Genomic DNA, 14,197 nt, shown 5'->3' on the forward strand with positions numbered 1-14,197 from the left:
AGTTGATAATCAACAACAACAAAGGTTCTACACATAGATTAGGAAATTATTTAAGGCAAGAGATGTGGGGAGATTTCAAATAACTTAATTAAGCACCTAGTTGTAATTATTTGTAGGTATGTCTTGTCTGGAAGGAGATCAGTGTTCCAAACAGGAGATGTCTATGACATTCCACTAAGACCTGTGTGTCTTATTTTAAAAAGCAAACCAGAAATCTAGAAAATATTTTTATTGTGAAAATGAGATACTTAGATCTGGAACAAATGCCTAATTTTGCAGTGTGGGTGTATTTTTACAGCAACAGTTGAGGAAGTTTTTAGAAATGGAAGACTGATGCAAAGAAGTATAGCGCATTGTTTATTGGTCTGGTGTAAGACTGTAAGTGGTGTAGTACAGTTGTATTTTTCAGCTGCTGTTGTAAAACAAGTAACAGAATTTCAACAGGATTATATTGCAATATGTTTTTCTGGGAATGACTGCAATATCGTCATCTATCTTTTTATGAAACTGAACAGTTACATTCTCTCTCTTGTTTGTAAGTGGCAGATTTTTCTTCTTGAGTTCCTTAAAAATAGAAGTTTGTACTGTGGTAGACGTTAGTACTCTTTGAAACCTGTCATATTCCATGATATTAATGTTTTCATAGCATAGGGGAGTAATTCAGAATTTTTTTTTTTTAAACTGAGATACCAGTGATGGCTGCTTTGCTAAATCTCCAGAACAGATGCTGTTGGAATGAAATGGCAGTTGCCTGTCTAGCATTCTCTGTTTGATGAGCTTTTTTTGTTGTCCTCTGTAGAGATGGTGCTACCTAAGACAAACTGGTGCATTTCTATGAGTGCTACTTGCTCTGCAGCGTGGCAGTCCTCATTATAGTGGAAGCAAGCTTTTGTTTTTATACAACTTTGTGTGTGCTATGTTTATATAAAAGACAAACAAGAAAAAAGGCTGAAACTCTTCTCGCCCCCATTCTTTCTCTTAATTCCTGAAGATGAAGTGCGATAGACTTTTGCTGAGCTAGAAGACAGACCAATAAAGTTGCTAGGTTCAAAGGCCTTCCATCCTGGACCACCTGTAGCATAATTTTCCTTCACTGAGATAAATGTTTTGTTGCCTGCATTTCTATTACGCTTCTTAGCTGTTTGCCTTTTTCTGTCCAGAGACAGCCCAGTGGTGAAAGGAAACTCTATTTTTGCCTTAACTGGTCTTGCAGTTGCTGTAGTCAAATATGAAAGCAGCCTTTCCTCAGACACTGAAGGAATGCCTGAGGTGAGTCAATCTGGGAAAGAGATTCTCTACTGGTAGTGGAATATAATGAAGCAATATGACCAGATGTTTGGAGGGGTGGGAAGTGGATGTGAAGTACTTCATATTTTGATGTTCAAATTTCATCCTGGTCAGTGAATGCCGTCTGGGAGCTGCTGTGTGAACTACAAAAGCAGTCAAGAGCATCTAGACACCTTCGTGCAACAGACATAATGACTAACACATTTATTTGCAGGCTTTGGCAGATGAGATAGAGGTCTAGTGGATGCTGAAATCCAGCCAGTCTGTTTTCTCATCATTTTTGCTTTCACTGAATAGTACCTGATCAAAAGTAGTGTCTGAAGGGTCAGCACTGGCAAGTAAATCATGCTACTTACTGTACATAAGAATGACAAAATAACCTCATTCCTGACGGATCATAGCTGGAACATCAGCTGCTGAGCTTCTGTTCAGGTAGGAATTTCTGATTTAAGAAAAAATAACGATGAATATTTGGGTTTGATTTTTGCAGACTGAACCTGATTTTCTTCCCACAAAACACTGGATTTCTATGGTCACAGAGACCCTCTTTAGTATTGTGAATAGCCGCTATCACCCTAAAGGTCAAGTCTTCCCATGGTTCTATCAGGTACGTGTTGTGGTATTAAAGGCAAGAGAATATATCTGTATTCCATACCTGGAGTACTTAGTGTGGAGTTTCCTGGTTCTGTTTGCCCTGTAGTAATTGTAAAACAGGAGAATCAAAACTTTTTTTGCTTTTGTTCTTTTTCTTTCATTGTGTGTTCTGCTTATACTTGGGTTTGCCTTTGAGTCTTTATTACCAAAATGGTAAAAACCACATGTGAGGATAGAGGAATGAAGGCAATCTTAAAAATAAACAACCTTCAAAACCTAGGATATTCAGCATGTATGTACAAAACAAAACCTTCTAACATGAGCAGACTGTCCTGAAACTGCAGTATCAAACTCTTAAGTGATTCTGACCCCATTCCCGAGGGCTCTCAAATGCATACTTTCTCAAAATCTAATAGTTAGGGAGCCAGTGATTCTTACTTTACAGTACCTCTTGAGAGCCAGTAGAAGTTGTCACATGTGCTTGCAGTGTAATAACCAGCCTGAAAGTCTCAAGCCATATAAGTGTCAGGCAGTTCTGAAGTAGGACCTGGAGATGGACTGAAAGCTCAGTATAGATCTGAAGGAATAGGTGTTGCTAACTCTTGACTGTCTGTGGTCAAAATAACCAGGTTGGAGATTCTTTGTGTCATGGATGCAGAAGGTAACTTGGGTCTTACAAAGCCAAATACCAACCTGCTAATGTATTTTAATGTTTTCTAAGCAGAACTTCATTAACTACATTCAGAAACTATGTTTAGTCCAGTAGTGAGACATTAGCATCAAAAAGGTGAAAATTACTGTGTTAAATAAATGCTAGACTGGTTGAATGTAAGGAGATTCAACGACTTGCTTGGCACTAGCAGTTCTTACCTAATTGTTCTGTGACTCCTCCCTTTGAAAATAATGCTGTTTTAAAAAGGTGCTTTTGAGATGTAACTAAGTGACAATGTTTCATTACTAAAATTTGCTCAGTTTAAAAATAAAAAAAATCTTATGCTTATAAAATTCTAGGGCATACAATAGAAATCACTGTCTTGCAGAGTGCCTTGCATCCTGATGGGCTTTTTTTTTCTTTTCAGAGTTGCACATGGAAGTTGATAAATATACATTAGGCTGTTATTTGAGTAATCAATCCTTTGCTTTCCGAGTAGAGGTGGCTGTATGGATTTTACCTTTCAAAATGGAAAGGAATTGAAAACCTTTGTAAGGGATCTTTCTTATAGAAAGCATCTCTACTGTTATCATGCAAGATCTCATGATACTTTGTCACGCTAGGTGTGATGCATTTAAGGTGGTGCTTTTTCCAACTCACTAAATTCTTGGTGGGTTATAATTACAGAAGTACATGAACACCATGGCTGGTTTCTGTTTGCTTTTCTGATCACAGTACTGGATATTTTAACAGGGAAGGTGAAAACTAAAATAGACTAATGTATTTATGTGCAGACTAGCTGTTGAACTCTAGCCACATCCTTTGTTTACAATTTCATACTTCACAACCTTATGTACACTGAATTACCCTGGTCTTAAGGTGCTTAAAAGGTAAAGCAAATAGAAAAGTTACCATAGGCAATTCCATGAAATACGGTTTATTGCCAGATTGCAATACATCTGTGCTGCTGTTTGCTATGTAGGTATTTATATTAAATTCCTAAAGTGCTGAGTGTTACTACCTAGAAAGGAATTTTATTTCCCTCTCCCAAGTGGAAAAGAAAAAAAAATTATTTTTTATGTTTTCCTAGAAATCCTATTCGGGTGAAAACACTGCTAGTATTATAGCTCGTTCTTGTGCGGCCACTGCTTTGTCGCTCCTGGTGCCAGTTTTCATTGTAACATGCAAGGAGAAGGTTGAAGAGGTGCTGAATATGCTGACTGACAGGTTACCTGGGAAACCAAATGCTGATGAGTCTCAAGCTGTTCAAATCCATGTGGGCCTTGGCTTGGGGATGTTTATCTCACGTTTATATGAAGAAAAGGTCAGGTAAGGCTTACCATGTGTAATGCAGGTGTCCAAATAACTTCCTTCTTTTTCCTGCATGTGGCCTTAAGTTTTGAGGAATTAAAGTATTTACAAGTCATATGCAAATGATTCTTGAGGGACTTTGCAACACTTCTTAAAAGATGTCTTTTATTATCAGTCTTCATCACCCATCCCTGCCAGTTGCTACCCTGGGTATTTTGCCATTCTTTCAGGGTGAATGATTAATTTTCATAATATCCTAAGGTATATGTGCAAAGCAGTCAGCTAGAAGAGCCACACTTACGCTTTTAAAGGGGACTATGTTCCCTAGGAGACTTAATTGTAAAATAATTCACAGTTCTCATTGTTTTTTTTCTAAGTAGTGCTCTGGACACTGGATAGTGTCCACTTATATCATGTGGGTTGCCCATTATGGGGATGCAGCTACAACAGAAGTTGTGTAATGGGCTGTCTTTAAGGAGTGCTGTTAGAGTTGTATTGGCAGCAAAGAGATATTCTGAAGTTTGTAGGGTTACAGAAGGGTTGGCCTCAGTTGCAAATTTCTGATGATTCCAGAGAAATTAAGTAGTAGGTTTGGCTTTATACTCCTCCGACTTCTTGACTACTAGGGATTCTGTCTGCCTATACACTCATAAGAAATGTTTAACTGGTGCACAAGCACAGGTATCAAACAGATTTGGCTGTCAGCTGTTTATTTGCTCAGTGAGCTTATGTTTCCAACACACCTGCCTTTGTTAAAACACTGTGCAGCATTGCTCTGTTCTAATCTTCGTTTGTGTCTTGATGCCTTGCTGCCTCTGACTCAGCCACATAATCTGGTGATGAACTGTCTCTGGGTGATTAGTCAGTGGTGACAACCAAGCCACACGCAAGCATTACAAGGCTTTTAAAGACGATGATGTTAGATCAGCTTGGTATTTTGGAGTATGTGAATCTTTATTTTGGGTTTCAGGGATTTGTTGGTTGGTTGGTTTGGTGAGGGGTGTTGAAATTTTTTCTTATGGACAGTTTCGCCTCTTGCACTGCCCTGCATAATTTCAAAGCTTAATCTCATACATTCTTCCAAGCATTGACTTGCAACAACAGCAAAACTTGTAGAGGTGTAGCTATAGTTAATATCAAATCATAGAGTTAGTTTGCATTAAAGATGTCTTGTTCATTAAAAAAAATGTGCACGTTTTCTAAGAGGGGAGTCCCTATGACATCTTCGGAGTGAGATGTAAATGCTTCCTTTTTTAGCAGTAAGTTAGGCAAAGAGATGGAGAGAGGTATTTATGGAGCTAATATCAACAAGAAAAGAACTCTATTTACTGGCATGTTCAGTCTTAGCAGAAGGTTTAATATCCTATTTGAAGAGGCAAGCTGTGTTTTGGATCTTTTTTGGTTTCTGTTTTGGTTTGGTTTTGTAGTGATGTACCCAGTCAACAGATGAACTTACTTCTTATGAAGTCCCTCGATGCATTGGAAGACTGCTGCTTTGACACGAGTCTGGAGTACAAGTGAGTTTCCTTCATTACTGATGATACTTCGTTCTATTTTGAGCTCCACCATTTAATTCATGTTTTTATTCTTTCATTCTACACAGAAGAGCATAAGGATAGGATAGGGAAACAGCCTGTTCTGAGTACTTCCATAGAATCAGCAACTTGTGCAGGCTGGCAAGGACCTTTGGAGGTCCACATCCCTCCCCAAAACAGACTCATCCATGTATTTGGAGTACGTTGCCCAAGGCTTTACAGTTAGGGTTTGAAATCCCCAAGACTGGAGGCGGCAGAACGTCCTGGGTCCTGGCTCCGCTTTTGGGCTGTCCTTATCTCCATGTGAATGTCTGAAGTTTCATCTTGTGCCTGCCGCCTCTCAGCCTCCCACCATGCAAGAGCCCAGCTACATCTCCTCAGTTTGTTCCTGTCGGTGTCAGAGACGCTATTGGGTGCCCCCAAAGCCACCCCTTCTCACAGATCAACCAGCTGTCATCCCCCAGCTTCTGTTCTCAGGGCAAGGTCTCCAGCTTCCCTGGGTTCGTAGCCTCCCATGAACTTGTGCCAGTTTTTCTGCTGTCTTTCCTGTATTCAGAGCAGTATTCCAGGTGTGGTGGTGAGTGCAGAGTAGAGGGATGATGCTTCCCCTGGCTCTCATGGCAGTGTCCTGCTCTCTGCTGGCCCTCATTGCTGCCTGGGTGCATGTCAGGTCCTGGGTCAGCTTGCTGCCCACCACTGCCCAAGGCAGTTCCCAGAAGATAATGTCCAGCCCCTCTGTTGCCAGGTACAGGACTGTGAGTTGGTGCTTGTTGAATTTCAGGATGTTCCTGCTGGTTTAGTCCTCCGTGTAGCATCTCTTCTAAGTGAGTGTGTCCATAAATAAATTTATATATAAAAAATACTTTCTATATGAACATATATAAGCATATGCATATGTGCATATAGCTAACACACACACAGAGTTTTTTCCATACAGTCCCTAGTGCAACGTGAAAAGAAGCAATGACCACCACTGCCAATCCCTGCCAAACCACAAGTAAAATCCTTCGGCATGTGTAGAGAACCACACAGTACTGCTCACAGGCAGTGGGAGGATACCAGCAATTCTAGGAGCAGGGTTGCTCATCTTGCTTGCAGATGTTCGTTAATGAAAGATGTTTTTGTAAGTCCTTTCTTGGTGCTCTTGGGTGGTTGCCAAGGTGTTCAATGAAGTCTAGCTGCTGCTGCATTGGAGCCTGTTGCTGGAATGTGCGCATGTGTAGAATACAGTGTGATCTCTGGGAGCAGCCGCCTCATATGGCTTGTGTATCAGGGAGAGCCGGACGGTTAATTTAGCAGCTGTGGATGGCATGCTGAATACTGCCTAAAGCAAATATATTTCATTTAACCAACTGAGGTTATGCCTCAGGTTTTGAAGAGAGGAGCAGCCCACCAGCAGGGCAAGTTGTTACTGAAAGATACTGCACAACTACTCAGTTATTTCCCTTTTAAATCGTGGAACGAACTGCAGTATCTTGAGTGCTTCTGTGTGCGTGCACAGGGTTTTATTTTATTTTTAACATTATTCTGCCCACCTGTTCCCTGTTCATAGGAAACAGAGCAATAGTTCCTGTTTGCCTTTGCTCTCCCCTTTTCCACCAGACCTTCTGAAAAGCTGCGAGCGGTCACAGTTGCACACCATTGGGCTGTGAACCTGGACAGCTTCATCAGGATTTGGGTTGCCATGGGAGTGGCACAGGACAAGACCCATGGTGCACAGGCAGCTGTATCAGCTGCATCGCTTTGTTACGGCTGTTGCTGCTTGACTCTGCAACCTATTAGCTGGAGATAAATGCCTCCTGGAAAAGCCGAACTAGACTTCTCTGGCAGTGGGAGGTTGCCAGAAGAATAGGAAACAATGGCAAGCAGGAGAGGGAAGATTGAAGGGTGGGCGGTTTTTATATCACGCCCTCTGCTGTGGGAGCTCCGAGGTTACATTTGGCTGGCGGGAGCACAGGGCTTCCCACACCCTGCCAACTTGTGCCAAGTGGCATGCCCTCCTGACTGTTTTAGAAAAATGTGCCTCTCTCTTCAGTAACGTGCTTCTCCAGGGTGTTAAGTGAGACATCTCACAGATTGAAGGATGTTATCAAGAACAAGAGGTTTTTGCTGAATTCTTGTTTCATTTTGTTTTACTGTCTTGAGTGTCTATATGAGAAAGTGGCTTATCAATGCATGTGCTATGCAAACTGGAGCTCACACAATCACGCTTCACTGATCATGTCAGCCTTGATAAGAATGTTGGTTTTATATACAATGTTCTTCATTTAATTAGGAGAATTCTCTTTTCAAAATTGGTGGTGTGGGGCAAGAGGTAAGAGGAATGAAGAAAACGGAGTTGTTTTCAATAAACAGTAAGAATCTTTCCCTGAGCCAGTGCTTTAGCTTAGTGAGAGTCCAGTTATGTTCCATAAGAATCTCTGTGTCTGTGCAAGTTGCATAAAATACTCTAAACCTAAGTTTCCTTTCAGAAAAGATCACTGTGAGAATAATGCTCATAAATCAGTACTCTTATCTGTCATAACCACACAGGGGAAAAAAAAAACCAAAGTGAAACTCCATCTTTTAAAGAGGGAAAAACATTTCAGATGGTTAAGTGTGTTAATGGGATGGTTCTTCAGTTTTTAACTGAGACCGTTTCAGAGATTGCAGAGTCTTAGGAGCTTTGCAGTTATTTCTGATTTTAAATGGTATGCACTCAGACATCGTCAAGAGATCTGTGAGTGGACCTTAAATCTGCTCTTAAGGTAAATATTAGACAGAAACTCAAACATATTTTTAAAATATATTGATACACCACTTTTTGCTATGGAAAATGTGCCGGACAGATGATTTAGACTGTTCTTTATGCTTCTAGGTTTTGTCAGACTTACTGATTTCAGAAGCCATAGGACAGCTTGATTTTTTTTTTTCTCCCAAGCCTAACGTACATAGAGCATAGGTTCAGCAAGTATGTACATTCAGGGCTGTTAACTTTTCAAGTATTACATGCAGATTATATTAAATAGATCTTTTTCAGATCAGACTTAGTGTATTGGGAAAAAAATAATAACTAAATAAATCAAAGGCAGGGTTGCAGTTGTAACAGTACAGCATATGGGTAACAAACAGCAGTACATATGGTGCCTGTGTTGGAAGGTTTTGCTTCCCTCCGCTCCCCTTCCTGCAAAGAAAGGAAAACGTGTTGAAGATTGTGTGAACTCTGACCTTTTGGAAGGTTTGCATATAAAAAGTTTTTGAGAATACTGAGGGGCAGCGGAGTTTTCTGGCTTGCCTTGTTACATTTCCCATATGGAGGATAAAGTCTACACGATATTTGCAAACACCACTTTCTGTGTAAAGTTATTGCGTGGCAGAGCTAGCTTGCATCTGTAAGAATAAATATTGGAGAAATATTGAGGAAATTATAAACACTGATACATGTTGAGTAAAGATGTGGTAAAGAGCAAATTCTTATGAAACTTGAAATACACAGTAGTCCTTTAAACTGTTGTGTGGATCATTAAACTGACTTGCTTTTTATGGAGTTTTTTGCAATGTCAGTAGCTGTTTGGTTTGACTTCAAGGCATTTTTAATCAAAACTTGTCATCAAACTTTTATATTGCTTTTACAGAAACCTGTCAAACTTGACTGACCTCAGGATTATCAGGAAAATACCAGTTTTCCTTTATCCTAAAATACAAAACTTTCATTTTCTTTCATGATTTGTTCATTAAGTCCTTCATTCTGTAATGTGATTGACTGTACTGCCCTATACGCTGCAAAGTTACACTTTGAGATAAATGACAGTAGGTTCAACGATGAGTTATGACAGTAGTACAGTATGTCTGATGCAATGGCAGTAAAACACTGAAAACGTGCTGGGAAATCTGAGATACCATGTGGATGAAGTGCATTTAAATACTAATTTTATGTAGATCACAAACAAGGTGGCCAAGTGAAAACAATTGCTAGTTACAAAAAGGGGAGCAGAGGGGGTGAAGCTTTAGTCTTGCTTCAGTCCTCACTTATGTTTTGAGTCTTTGCTAAAAGTCAACTACATAAAAGATTTTAGCTCTGATTAGTAATTTTGTCTTCCTCCTGTGTATTTTTGTCAACAAGCAATAGTTTAAAATCGTGTATAGAAGTTTTATGTATAAGTTCTGTCCTTATTTTGTTGGCTGTTCATGAACTCAGATATGCCAGTTACTTAATGTTGATTCTAAAGGTTTGTTTCATCTTTGCTGGAAAGAGAAGACACCACTGCCAAGACACCATTCCAAGTCTTCTAGCCATGCTCATCATCTTCATCCCCAGCTGCTGAAAAACACTATCTTATGACTGAAGTTATTCTCGGAAGTTTCTGATTAAAAGCAGTAACTCCTCCCATTTTTAAGTTGTTTAGCAGAAGCTTAGAAGAATACTTAAGATCCTAGCCACATTCTTTTCACTGCTTGCTACATGCAGTGTCTGCCATCGCATTCTCAGGGAGAAGAACGAGGGGAAAAAAAATCTTCATCTTCACTTAAGAGCTGCTTCTTTAAGCCATTGTGTATGTGTGCCAGTGAGAGATCACCTTCAGAGCAGTGAGTATCTGCTGTGTTTTTAGTGTCATGATGGCAGCCAGAACTCTTTGGGAAATTTCTGACAAAACTTTTTAGTATTATGACTGATGTCCTGTGGAAACTGAAACTTCTTGTGGGAACAAAGGTGCTGAATTTAGTAAGAGTTCTCTGGTCCAGAATGGAATTTCTGTTCATATCTGAAACAGAGGCAGAGACCGTGAAGCTTTTCATGCCAGGTACCCTATTGAATTATGTACTTTGAAGCCATGTTCTTCTTTGTATGAAGCAATTTTTTGCAATTTTAAGTATCCTCAGTGTCAAACTGTTAGTTGTGCTCAATATGTCTGCCCTGTTGAAGCTCTTCACTGTTGTATATGCGTATTTTAGTACATATGGTTTAGAATGTATACCTGACAATCATGTTCTGAAATGCAGGTGAATACATTAATCTGTACAGCCATTTTAGGTGCTCTCTGGCTCAATCACTCATTTCATTAATTTTGCAAACTGGAACACCTCTTGCAGGAGTCTGAGAGCAACAGACCCTAATACAGCCAGTGGGCCTGCAGTTAGTATGTTTACCTGGGATATCAGAGTTTGGGATATCAGTATAAATCAGGGGTAGAAGTTTGGATCCATACTTCCTTCATACTAGTTTATGTGGTTGTTGATGGCGCTATTGGTTTTTCAGGAGCAGAAGGAATAATGAGGATGTATGCATAGGATTTATTATTTTAAACACATATTTTCTTCTTTTGCTCTTCTTTCATGCTGTGTCTCACAAAAACCATCACCTATGTGTGAAATAAAAGCCATTTGTAAAATTGACTGTGTTAAGTAATTATCCACAGGGCTAGTTACCAGGCAAGGCCAAGAGGTCTTTTTGCTCAGCAACCTGTGTTGGGGTGAAAAGAGAGTTCAGAGCAGCCAAAGCATACTTAATCCTTTTTCTTTTGTCTTCTCTTTAAGCACTGGATGTATTTTGGGAGTAGGACTTGTTCTTTCACTTATGAGTCACAGTAGCCAAACTGAATCTCGAGTGCATGTTTCCACTTCGTTGCGAAAACTCCTTAAATACCTGGACAGCAGTGAGGATCAAAGCAGATGGGTCCAGGAGGTATGACCTATTTTCTCAAAAATTTTACATCTTCATTTTACTTTGTTGCCTTCCTTTAAGAACTATAGACTTTTTACTGAAGCTTTAGGTGTGTAGTACTGGAATGCTTGGTTCCTATTATTTCTTCACAGTATATGGTTTTATATCTGCTGAAGAAGACAATAAAAATAATAATAGAGTAACTTGTAATGCTGCACAAACATTAAGAAACTGCCTGAAAAGATAACAGGCGTCATTCTTTAAAGTGCTTCTTTAATTCCTTAACTAACATCAAGTTAAATTATTGAAAGTTGGGTCCTGAGTAACTGTGGATATGGGTCTCATACACAGTTGTTTACTGCTCATCTGATCTACTCGAAAGCAGACAGCAGGTTATTCTGAGTCAGTCTTAAGGCTAATACTTCCTTCTTCAACATGCCTTCTGTTTCCTTCTTTGAAAGCTGCTGTCACTAGCTAATGTGAATCTTGCACTTGTAAATGCTGCTATGGCCCCATTTGCTGTTCACTTTATAACTATGTTTTGAAGACTTAAACAGCTCTGTTAACTTTGAGCATGCATTCTAATTTATTTTGCCAAGACACATCCTGTAAGTTTTGACATGGTCCATGCACTAAGCCTATAACCTTGTTGAGGTAAAACTTTAGAAAGAAAACTGATGAAATTAGAGTTTACAACAGCAAATAAGAATCGGAATAAACAGGTGTTTTGCACAAAAAAAAGGCAACCCTATATGTATGTCTGCAGCAGGTGAACAGCCAAGTTGCATTATTCTGTTTTTTCTAAGGAAGTTAGCAGAGATTGGTAGTATTATTCTCTTTCCTCTCTTGGTACTGCTCTGAAAGCTCTTTATTAAAGGTCTTCTTTTATGGAGTTTAATTTTTTTGGCAGTATGTATGTGTCGGGGATTAGCCTTTTGCAGTTTATGGTTCATGCATTAAAATTATTTAGAGTTATGAAATGATTTATCTCTCCCCAGAGATCTCAAAGTGCTTTACTGAATTTAAGTGGGGTTCAATACCGCAACTTCTGAGATGAAAGGCAGCAGCTGTTTAACTTCATGAGATAGTTTGAGATGAAAAGCAAAACCTACCCTTTTCAGTTATAATCTCTGTAAGGAATTGTACAGATAATGACATGAGTAGAATCTGGCCAGCACCCTAGGATGAATACTGCTATGTTTGAGATGCACAAGAGGCTCTTTCAGAGCTATAGATGGCTGGGATATAATGCTGTACAATGAGAGGTAACTTTGGTCTGCTGCAGCAAGAGGTACAATCAGCATTACTTGCTCCAAGTCAAATTGTTGTCAATCCTGCACAGTAGGTAGGTGCTCTCTGCTTCCCTTATAGTCATGTGTTGTTCTGTTGCTTAGCTTTGGTACCAAGGAAGTTAAACAGTGGCCTTGTTGAAAGTTCAGACTTCATTTTCTTCTTCTCCATGTCTAAGGCTGAAGAACAGAAAAACAGCACCGTGTGTGAATCCTTCTGCAAGGTCATGAGGCTAGTGTCATGCACTGTGTGTGGGAGACACTTCTACTACACGCTCCTCTTCTGGCCTTGTGGACCTGCTTGTAGCCCTGATGGGATCACAGCATGCTATGTATGCTCACAAATAGTGATCAGATCCTTGTGTTGAGCAGAGTAACTGCGTTTGTGTGGAAGATCAGGAGTTTGACTGACATAAAACCAGCAGTACTTCAAAGCTTTATTTGTATTTGTTTAATGTTAGCATCAGTGAAGAATGTTTCAGAGAGGGAGTAAACATCTGAAAGTATAAATTGAAAATGTCATGGCTTTTTTATCATGCTGGCACACTGCTCCATGTGCACATTGCTACAGTGAATTTGATGAGACACTGCTTAACAGAATTAAATGATTTTTTTTTTTCAGGTACTTGCCTATTCTGTGGCCTGTTCTTGTGTCTCTGCTTTCAGTGTTGGAATCATAGAAGCAGCTGAGGCGGAGGAAGCCATGAACAAGCTATGGACCTTAGTGGAAAATAGTCAGCAGGTCATAATTCAGTGTTTGGGCTTTGCTTCAGTTCTGTTTTTCTTACCTATTTAATATTAGATACTGCTTTAACCAGATGGTAACTTCAAGAAAATTATGTTGATCTACTTTCAGCATTAACTAACACTAAGCATGTTGTGCATACCATGCAATTACCAAGAGTGCCACTTGATCCATTGATGCATTGTCTGCAGATGTATAGCAATTGCCAGATAGTGAAATAAAACCAGGTTATTTATGTTTTATTGCATTTAGAAGGGAATTTGATACTTCTGAGTTCTTCATGTCTTTAGTCCCTGCATCCTGCCAGTTTTTGTCTCTTTTATAACATGTTTCTTTAGATTCTTTTTCTTGGAAGGAAAGCACATCTACTGTGCTCTTCTGAATTTTTGCTTTCCCTTAGCCTCCAGACAGTGCATCATAACCACAGCCACAGCTTCCTCCAGGTGTCTGTTTCATCCCTAGTGTCCTAGGGTTACCTTCTAAAAATGCCCAAAATAATCTGCATATTTCAGTGCATGTTCTTTTTTGTTAAAATGCTTGCCAGAAAAAAAAAAGAAGGTGGGGGGAAGGCAACCATTTTGAATCAAAGCCTGCTAGTACACTAATCAACTGTTTAAAATGTTTATCTGGAAAATAGGAAGTCAGAACAAACTACCTTTGCTACAGCATTTTATCTTTGTATCAGAAAGTCTGCTCTAAAATAAAGGCTCCAGGCAATCTATGTGCCAAAGAGAATGTTACATCTCAGAAAGTCCTATGTCACTTGACATAAGAAAATACATGAAATAAGAAAGCATCCAGTATTTTAGACAAAGACATTATTTCTAATTATTGGGAAATAATAAATATTTAAGCCGTGTTTCAATAATGCTCAAAAGAATAGACTCCTTTGGAAGGTGTCTCTTTCAATGTGTCTTTTTCACCTTACAGACCCACAGTTTTGCTTTAGCTCTAGGTGCAATAGTACATGGATTGTCAGCTTGTGGCCATGGGAAAGCTGAAGACCTGAGTAACAGGCTAATGCCAGCCTGGCTAAAAACTGTGCTTGCAGAGGTAAAGGAGCTTGAATGCATATCCTGTTTTTTGCAGGGGGTTGATTTTAAATGAACAGTAGGGGCATAATTTTCCTTGTTTCTGCAGGAG

General features: G+C 39.5%; 1 protein-coding gene across 1 annotated transcript in view; it reads left to right on the forward strand.

The window, feature by feature from the left end:
• Positions 1–14,197, forward strand: part of FOCAD (focadhesin) — a gene marked incomplete at its 5' end in the record, with an annotated part of 105,607 nt that overhangs the window by 75,287 nt on the left and 16,123 nt on the right. The window contains 7 exons of the mRNA XM_082012793.1: positions 1,161–1,269; positions 1,778–1,894; positions 3,624–3,862; positions 5,272–5,361; positions 10,894–11,041; positions 12,932–13,051; positions 13,985–14,107. Of these exons, the coding sequence (XP_081868919.1) occupies positions 1,161–1,269; positions 1,778–1,894; positions 3,624–3,862; positions 5,272–5,361; positions 10,894–11,041; positions 12,932–13,051; positions 13,985–14,107 (946 nt within the window). The remainder of the gene's footprint in view (positions 1–1,160; positions 1,270–1,777; positions 1,895–3,623; positions 3,863–5,271; positions 5,362–10,893; positions 11,042–12,931; positions 13,052–13,984; positions 14,108–14,197) is intronic.

The sequence above is a fragment of the Phaethon aethereus genome, assembly GCF_964289735.1.
Source record: "Phaethon aethereus genome assembly, chromosome: Z".
NCBI lineage: Eukaryota > Metazoa > Chordata > Aves > Phaethontiformes > Phaethontidae > Phaethon > Phaethon aethereus.